This window comes from Diaphorina citri, unplaced genomic scaffold (assembly GCF_000475195.1).
Source record: "Diaphorina citri unplaced genomic scaffold, Diaci psyllid genome assembly version 1.1 scaffold2202, whole genome shotgun sequence".
In the NCBI taxonomy this organism is placed as follows: Eukaryota; Metazoa; Arthropoda; class Insecta; order Hemiptera; family Psyllidae; genus Diaphorina; species Diaphorina citri.
Window position 1 is genome coordinate 36,570 of NW_007379627.1, and position 9,488 is coordinate 46,057.

The 9,488-nt window shown below is 37.2% G+C and overlaps 3 protein-coding genes and 1 long non-coding RNA gene across 4 annotated transcripts in view; 2 read left to right on the top strand and 2 right to left on the bottom strand.

Moving 5' to 3' along the window:
• LOC103518466 (glucose-6-phosphate exchanger SLC37A2-like) overlaps positions 1-5,872 on the top strand; it is an 8,881-nt gene extending 3,009 nt beyond the window's left edge. Inside the window, exons 2-5 of the mRNA XM_026830254.1 lie at positions 4,247-4,335; positions 4,408-4,583; positions 4,857-5,307; positions 5,496-5,872. Of these exons, the coding sequence (XP_026686055.1) occupies positions 4,269-4,335; positions 4,408-4,583; positions 4,857-5,307; positions 5,496-5,872 (1,071 nt within the window). The 5' untranslated portion in view covers positions 4,247-4,268. The remainder of the gene's footprint in view (positions 1-4,246; positions 4,336-4,407; positions 4,584-4,856; positions 5,308-5,495) is intronic.
• Positions 1-9,488, top strand: part of LOC103518462 (glucose-6-phosphate exchanger SLC37A2-like) — a 19,520-nt gene that overhangs the window by 3,125 nt on the left and 6,907 nt on the right. The window lies entirely within an intron of this gene.
• Positions 2,153-3,982, bottom strand: LOC103518465 (protein dimmed-like). The gene is made up of 2 exons (XM_026830253.1): positions 3,815-3,982; positions 2,153-2,952 (listed from the first exon to the last, which is right to left on the bottom strand). Exons 1-2 carry the CDS (start codon positions 3,878-3,880, stop codon positions 2,713-2,715), a joined length of 306 nt encoding a protein of 101 aa, XP_026686054.1. The 5' UTR covers positions 3,881-3,982; the 3' UTR covers positions 2,153-2,712.
• On the bottom strand, positions 6,920-7,901 carry LOC113471253. Its single transcript, XR_003394019.1, has 2 exons — positions 7,719-7,901; positions 6,920-7,456 (listed from the first exon to the last, which is right to left on the bottom strand). It is a non-coding gene; the product is annotated as an uncharacterized LOC113471253 (long non-coding RNA).

The following is a 9,488-nucleotide window of genomic DNA, read 5'->3' on the forward strand; positions in this document are numbered from 1 at the left end:
GTATACAATTCTATCAGCGCCCACTAGCACTAGAAGCTCGGATTTATCTCTGCGTAGCGGGGGGGGGAAACACCGACCTTTTTTTTTTTTTTTTTTTTTTTTTTTTTTTGAGAGAAAAATCCTTTTTTTGCCTTTAGTCGTCGTCTTCTTCTTCTTCTTCTTCTCCTCCTCCTCCTCCTCCTCCTCCTCCTTCTTCTTCTCGTCTTCTTCTTCTCCTTCTTCTTCTTCTCCTTCGTCTTCTTCTTCCTCTTCGTCTTCGTCTTCTTCTTCTTCTTCTTCTTCCTCTTCTTCTTCTTCCTCTTCTTCTTCTTCCTCTTCTTCTTCTTCTTCCTCTTCTTCTTCCTCTTCTTCTTCCTCTTCTTCTTCTTCTCCTTCGTCTCTTTCTTCTTCACGTGCCTCGTCCATGACTGGATGTTGGCGAACACATTGGCTAAATCACGAAAAATCCAGGGGGGGGGGGGGGGGGGGGGAATGGCCAGTACAGGAATCAAACCAGCGTCCTAGCGCTTACAAGACAAGACAAGACGGGCGCGACAGAGAACTGAAGGAACGTGGTGCATGGTTTGTATCTGGATAAGACAGATAGTTAACAAGTTAACATTCACCCCAGTGGGAATACAACCAACGACCTAGCAAGAGATGAAGATAGTCCATGACAAGCGGAGAGAGAGAGAAAGAGGGAGGTAGAGAGGGAAAGGGGGAGAGAGAGAGAGAGAGGAGAGAGAATGAGAAGTTGATTTTAATTCTGGCCTGAAAATAAGATAGGTAGAGGTATCTACACAGAACAAAATAATAACCCCAGAAAAACACAGATGAGAAAAAGAGACCAGCCAAAAATGTCAGCATAAAAAAAAGGTGAGATCAGGAAATTTAGGCCAAGTTCACAACTCACAACCCATCAAACCACATTCCCAGTTTATGTGACTGTTGAAAATACTCCATTGGGATAACAACTCAGCCTCAGAAGCTGCAGAGATTGACTGTAAAACCATTTGAAATTCATACAGACAACAGAGTTACTGTAAGAGATTCCTTGTTTTGGATGAACACTGACCAAAGCCAGGCTTGTGGTCAGTAAAAGAAACTTGCTCCATAAATTAGGGTAGGCGCATTTCCACAAGGGGGACCATAGAGCCAATAGACCATTGCCCTAGCTTAGAGCCTGGACTAACAACCCCCACTGAGACCATTGATTCTCTCACCAGGATGTCCACTGCGGAGCCTGGAATCTCCTGCTATTTTAAATAGATACACTTGAAAATTTTGAAGTTATCGGAACATTTTCAAAAATGAATACAAAACCATCAACCTTCACAGAAAAAATATCTGCTCAAGTTCTTCATATTATACAAAGTTCAGAGATATGGTCAGTGCTGCATTGAGGACACTTCTATTCAAGCATGGTTTATTTTCTCTTGGGTTGGTGCTAGGCTAGTCAGGACTTTGTTGTGGATGTCTACTAACCATCTAGGTTTTATGGTCACATAGTTGGTAGGTGTTCACAACAGAGAGCCAACCATTGACATTAAACTAGTCAAAACATCTGTGGTTACCCTGGGTTCTTCATTATTCTGTGGGCATTTATGTGAGGGATGGTCTGATTTGCAAAAGTAGCATGTCGTCTTTTCAACAAACAAGTGAATCTTATTCGGTTCACCTTGGTCTGTGGTTACCCTGGGTTCTTCATTATTCAGTGGGCATTTATGTGAGGGATGGTCTGATTTGCAAAAGTAGCATGTCGTCTTTTCAACAAACAAGTGAATCTTATTCGGTTCACCTTGATATGTGAACTGGATGTATTCAGGAAATGTGGAATCCTGGGAATAGATAAATCTAGTTTCATTAAGGATGTGGGCAAATTTTGGGTCATTAAGACCCATCATCTAATTCAGTAATATTGTGTGATTCGCCTATTTTTGGCACTTCTCAAGAAAATTCATAAAATGAGTAATTAATTTTATTAATTACATTTACGGAATAAATTCAATAAATAAATTATACGAAACAAAACAATATCGTTTTTATGACTAGCGCAATTACAGAATTAATACTGAAAAATTACTTAACTTTACTATCGATCTAGATATATTTTCAACTATAACTATTCTAATATATTTTTATTTTATAATGTTCGTTCTCGGAACGGCTGGCTTTCTCGTATACTGTCTTCCTTCTCTCTTCGATTTCGGGACGATAAGATCTTAGCTGCTCCAGTTCCCTTTATCAAACCACTTTTCCTCAACAAAACGTAAAATAATCAAAAATGGTTTAAAAGACACACCTTACATAAAATTTATCCCACTATTATATCTATTTAATTTTAGGGCATATTAATTTAATATTTTACATTAAGGCTAAACAAATTACATAGGTAAAGTAGGTAATCATTATAAACTAATTTGGCATCAAACGCAATACATATCGAGCAGGTAATTTTAATCATGTAGGTAGGTACATACTGGAATGTGTGATGTTTTTTTTTTTTATATAATATGCTGCACTCTGAGTGATGATGATCTTATAACATTTGATTTTGATTGGTACTCGTATATTATGTAGTTTCAAATTATCTCTCTCTCTTAAAATTTTTAATCAGTTTTTTTATTTTATTATTATGTAGGTAATTGGAAAATACGTATGCAAACAATTAAAATTACCTACAGAAAATTTCAATTTCAAAATATCAATAAAATTATTTCAAAATATACACATTTATTCAAAATCAAAGAAACTCTCTTCCGTATGCGCATGCGCGGTCAGGGCCGTATCTCCTTGCGTGCCGCTCGTTATAAGTCCCGTACTGCTATCTGGCGCCACATAGGGGGAATCTTCGCCTCGCATGTCGCAAATAACGTTGGTGAGCGCCATGATATAGTTTTTGGCCAGGGTGAGGGTTTCGATTTTGGACAGGCGGCGCTCCTTTTTGACGTGTGGTATCACTTCGCGTAGCGACTGAAAACAGAGATCGTAACAGAATGGGTTAGTAAATTATCTGTGGCTATAAACAGATTGAAACAGAGGGGGCAATGTTAATAGTGTAAATAACGATTGAAAGAAATTGGAACAGAGGGGGTTAGCCAGCCTAGTTAGCTTGGTTGGTAGTGCGTCTGCCTTGTAAGCGCTAGGCCGCGGGTTCGATTCCCGCCCGGGGCGGATTTTACATTATCTATGGCTATAAACAGATTGGAACAGAGGGTAGTGTAAATAACGATTGAAAGAAATTGGAACACAGGGGGTTAACATAAGTACATCGAGCCAGCGCCGAAATACGACCAGGCATTTGAAAGTGGCGGAATACACATTTTTCCTTCGCCACAGAACACTTGGTCGTATGGCTTCAATGGCTCGTTACGTTTGTCCCGACCGCTTGATATTTTTTCGTTTTTCTGATTATTATAAAAAGAACTTGAGCTAAAAATCAAGTAATTAAATAGCTCGTTAAACGTAACAAACAAACATTATAAAAAGAACAAGTCCTGCATGAGCCAGCAGCGAATCGACCAGTTTCCAATGGACCACTGAAGCAAATTTGAGCGTGGTTGATATCCAGATGATGGGTATGGGATGGGTCCAGTGAAGTTATTATTATTATTTATTAGTTAAAAATTACGCCACAAGTTTACTATTGATTGAAGAGTTCTCTTTCTCTTCTGATAATGGAAAATAAATCAAATGTTCTATTCTATTATACTCCGTTTTATTCTCTTTCTCTTCTGATAATGGAAAATAAATCAAATGTTCTATTCTATTATACTCCGTTTTATTCTGCTCTATTCTATTCTATTCAATTCTATTGATATTCTATTCTATTTACCTGGAAGGCATCGTTCAGACTGTGCATTCTCATTCTCTCCCGCTCATTGCTCTCCAGGCGTCTCATATTCTTCTCCCGCGCATTCAGCACTGGTTTTCGTCTTCGGCCACTGGAGGAGCCCCCCCTCCCCCCTCCTGCTCCGCCGCCACTGATGCTGCACGTGTCATCACTTACCTGAAAATAATATGTGAGTAGTTAGACTAGTTAGTAAATAATAAAAATATCGATGTATAGGTAGAAAGAAAGAAGACAAAAAAGAATAACCACGGTAAAATTTAGAGTCTTCTCCTAGAGCCAAAAAGTGTAAAAATTACTTCTCCTAGAGCCAAAAAGTGTAAAAATTACTTCTCCTAGAGCCAAAAAGTGTAAAAATTATAAATCTCCATGTCCAATAAAAACGATTTCCCAGCCTATTCAGCTTGGTTGGTAGAGGTGACAACTCAAAAAGTAAAAAATGCCTATGCGGACAAGAACTGCTCAACCCTCGAGACCTGGGCCTCTGGGTATAAGGATGATAGAACATCTTATTCCACTGCGGACAAGGACTGCTCAACCCTCGAGACCTGGGCCTCTGGGTATAAGGATGATAGAACATCTTATTCCAAGCTCTAATGTTGTCAAGAAGACATTGTGTTACAAGGGAGTGGTGCTGCTATTGACGTTCTGGTCTTACTGCTGTTACCATGCTACAAGGAAGACAATTAGTATTGTTAAGACAACTCTCTATCACAACTGTACAGGACTTACCCCGCCCCCTGGTATCCCAATGGCTGGGACTACAACATGAATTTGCAAGTAGGTTCCCTGGGTTCGATTCTCAGAGGGGAAAAACACTCTCATTTTGATTGCAAATATTTCAACGCGTTACTTTCCGGGACTCCTTTTTGACCCAACACCTAAATGGGAAGCATTTTTCTCTTCTCGCCCATCTGATGACAGGCATACTATGGGCATGCTACGACACAGAACCCGACAGTTTACTTTCCCTCACATAACACTAAGGGAGGGAGACACACATCGACTTTCTTTGCGTCTAAAACAGCCTTTCCCTGGTAATGACACGTGGTGTGATTGGGCTCCATTTGATGGTCCCAATGCAAATGCTCTACTCGGCACACTGGATTCAGCCTTTCTGTTCTCGTATGCTTTCTTCATGTTTATCAGTGGAATCATTGCTGAACATGTGAATTTAAGGTACTTCCTTACTATTGGAATGATCCTATCAGGGCTTGCCAACTATTTCTTTGGTTTAGCCAAAGTTTACAACATCCATGCCTTTTCATACTTTGTCATTGTTCAAATATTTGGTGGCATAGCACAAACTACAGGATGGCCTGGTGTTCTGACAGTAATGGGCAATTGGTTTGGGAAACGCAAGCGAGGCGTCATCTTTGGTGTTTGGAACTCTCACACATCCATTGGTAACATTGTTGGAGGTCTAATAGCAAGTTACTATCTCACAACCGACTGGAGTCTATCATTCATAGTTCCAGGTTTTAGAGCATTCAATTACAGATCCCCACTCAATCAGTTGATCACAGTCTAGGGCCCGTTCACACTTGAACGACAAGTCTTAAAGCCTGGATTAGAGCATTCAATTACAGATCCCCACTCAATCAGTTGATCACAGTCTAGGGCCCGTTCACACTTGAACGACAAGTCTTAAAGCCTGGAGTTCCAGGTATCATGATGAGTCTGTCAGGCATTGTCATATTTCTCTTCCTGCCAGAGACACCTTCTAGTGTGGGATGTTCTATTGCTACTAATCTACCAAGATATACAGGAATTAATAATGACAATAATCCAATACATGGAGGATACAGGAAACTATCTAATACAGATGGTACATCTGAGGATAATTCTGACAGTACAAGTGGATCGGATGATGACACAAATCCTATTGATGATGAAACGACACCTATATTACAACCTAACCCTGATGACAAGCAAGCCGTAGGATTCTTCACAGCACTCATGATTCCAGGAGTTTTGGAATTTTCATTGAGTTTGTTCTTTGTAAAGTTGGTCAACTATACATTCCCGTTCCAGGTATCATGATGAGTCTGTCAGGCATTGTCATATTTCTCTTCCTGCCAGAGACACCCTCTAGTGTGGGATGTTCTATTGCTACTATTCTACCAAGATATACAGGGATTATTAATGACAATAATCCAATACATGGAGGATACAGGAAACTATCTAATACAGATGGTACATCTGAGGATAATTCTGACAGTACAAGTGGATCGGATGATGACACAAATCCTATTGATGATGAAACGACACCTATATTACAACCTAACCCTGATGACAAGCAAGCTGTAGGATTCTTCACAGCACTCATGATTCCAGGAGTTTTGGAATTTTCATTAAGTTTGTTCTTTGTAAAGTTGGTCAACTATACATTCCATAAAGGCCCAGTGTCCAAAATTTCGGACATTATTTTTGCAGTCCTAAAAGCCCGGCAAAATGTGTACCTTGTTGTCAGAAAGACTCAATTCAATATTGTCCAAAATTTTGGACTAAAGGCCCAGTGTCCAAAATTTTGGACATTATTTTTGCAGTCCTAAAAGCCCGGCAAAATGTGTACCTTGTTGTCAGAAAGACTCAATTCAATATTGTCCAAAATTTTGGACATTGGGCCTATAAAACTACAAAAAACCTATAAAGTCCTTGGGCCTTTAGAGGTTATTTAGCAGTTATAGTTCCCCCTATCAAGAACTTTGAAAAAAAAAAAAGTTGTATTAACCTATGAGAGAGTGGGGAAGCTGGCATTTCAATGTCTTTTCCATACTAACAGTACTCGACTAAATACATTGCAGCACCAAATAGAAATAAAATAGAAACTCACATACACGGCTTCCAGGAAAGTAGAAAAAACCAAACCAACCTCAATGGTGCAGTGGTTAGCACGGTGGACTTTGAATCTGGACTCTGGAGGTTGGTGGTAGGAAGAAACATTCTGACTAAGTCCAAAGTTACATACGCTGTCCTTTTGGACACTTTGAACCTTTTTAGTGAACCATTTTTTTTTTTTTTTTTTTTTTTTTTATGCTTTTGTTTTCCCCCCCCCCTAAATTTAATACCTTTAAATATATATAGTGATTTTGCTTGCGAAACCCCCAAATTTAAATCCGTAACTTTAAAGCTTGATAGACGGAATTTGTAGACAAGGCAAAATTTAATCTATATGGTCGTGATTGGATTCAAAATGTGGCTGGATAGCGTAGGAAAAGGAAAATTTGATTAGAAAAATGGCCTAATAAACAATATTATTATTCCTTTGCATTTGTAAACAACAGCTAATTTAATTTCCGAGCAAAACTACTTTTAAGAAGCCAAGTGTAGTGAAAATAACTTTAATTTTGATAATTGAATAAGTTTTTTTAAAGTCCATCAATTTAAACAATTGCATTTTTCAAGGGCGGAAAATGCACATTTGATTACGTCATACTAAATAAAAACAAGAACAATAAGAGAGAACTATCAAAAAGAAACATTTCCAAAAGTAAAGGAAAGATAGTAAAGAGCGAGAAAGAGAACCAAATTAAAAGAAAGAAGAAAATAATGATAAAATAAATATAAAATGTTTCTGGATGGAATTCAATTCCAAATAGACAGAAATAAAATTTATATGAGTACCTTTTGGTTTTTAAGTCCATCAATTTAAACAATTGCATTTTTCAAGGGTGGAAAATGCACATTTGATTACGTCATACTAAATAAAAACAAGAACAATAAGAGAACTATCAAAAAGAAACGTTTCCAAAGTAAAGGAAAGATAGTTAAGAGCGAGAAAGAGAACCAAATTAAAAGAAAGAAAAAAATAATGATAAAATAAATATAAAATGTTTCTGGATGGAATTCAATTCCAAATAGACAGAAATAAAATTTATATGAGTACCTTTTGGAAATTAAAATCTAAAAAAAAAAAAACTTCAATATTCACAAATACGCTATTAAACGTGTTTTATGTGAATTGTAACTTTGAAAAAGAAGAAGTTAAGAAGTGAAAATCCAAGGATTTGAAATTGAAACATCAACTCAATGGGGAAAGATTTTATGAACAAAATGCTGGCTCTTAAGTTCGTGCTAAGTATAGTCTCAAGGCATTTGATTGGTCAATTTTTTCACAAATACGCTATTAAGCGTGTTTTATGTGAATTGTAACTTTGAAAAAGAAGAAGTTAAGAAGTGAAAATCCAAGGATTTGAAACATCAACTCAATGGGGAAAGATTAACACCCATATTTATGAACAAAATGCTGGCTCTTAAGTTCGTGCTAAGTATAGTCTCAAGGCATTTGATTGGTCAATTTTGACTTGATGTGAATTGAAACTTTGAAAAAGAAGAAGTGAAAATTCAAGGATTTGAAACATCAACTCAATGGGGAAGAAAAGATTAAGACAAAAACAAGAAGCAACTTAATTTGCACGACCGTAAAGATCGTACCAAATTTAAAATAAAAATATTTAGCTATCTCATACGTATGTTGTTGAAATCAAAAAATAATGTCATTGGAATAGATAGAATAATAATAACATATTAGGAGAGTAAAGATATTTTAGAGCATAGGGGAATATGACAAACACAATACAAATGTTAAGGAAAAGAAAAAAAGAATACAGGAAGTCTGAGAAACAAGGACCATTTTTTAATTTTACGTGTTTATTTGGTAAGAAACAATCGTCATAAAGAAGTTTCTCCTACAAATGAGTATTCTCAATAAGGTTCCCTCGACATTTTTACTTTCTATTAGAATAAGTATTGGGAATCTAATCGATCTTATGTGCTGGTTCAAAATCAAGAAATGGGTAAAAATATCCGTTTCGGGCTTGTTTGTTTGTTTTTGTTTTTTTTTTTGTTTTTTTTTTTTTTTTTTTTTTAAGGGGGAAAAACGCCACACAGAACCCGACAGTTTACTTTCCCTCACATAACACTAAGGGAGGGAGACACACATCGACTTTCTTTGCGTCTAAAACAGCCTTTTGTCAATATATTGATATATACATTTTAAATTTAGAGCATTCAATTACAGATCCCCACTCAATCAGTTGATCACAGTCTAGGGCCCGTTCACACTTGAACGACAAGTCTTAAAGCCTGGTACACACCCTGAGATTTGTCTGCAGACTTATCCTCTAAAGGCCCAGTGTCCAAAATTTTGGACATTATTTTTGCAGTCCTAAAAGCCCGGCAAAATGTGTACCTTGTTGTCAGAAAGACTCAATTCAATATTGTCCAAAATTTTGGACATTGGGCCTATAAAACTACAAAAAACCCATAAAGTCCTTCGGCCTTTAGAGGTTATTTAGCAGTTATAGTTCCCCCTATCAAGAACTTTGAAAAAAAAAAGTTGTATTAACCTATGAGAGAGTGGGGAAGCTGGCATTTCAATGTCTTTTCCATACTAACAGTACTCGACTAAATACATTGCAGCACCAAATAGATATAAAATAGAAACTCACATACACGGCTTCCAGGAAAGTAGAAAAAAACCAAACCAACCTCAGTGGTACAGTGGTTAGCACGGTGGACTCTGGAGGTTGGTGGTAGGAAGAACCATTCTGACTAAGTCCAAAGTTACATACGCTATCCTTCTGGACACTTTGAACCTTTTTAGTGAACCATTTTTTTTTTTTTTTTTTTTTTTTTTTTTTTTTCTAGACCCCCC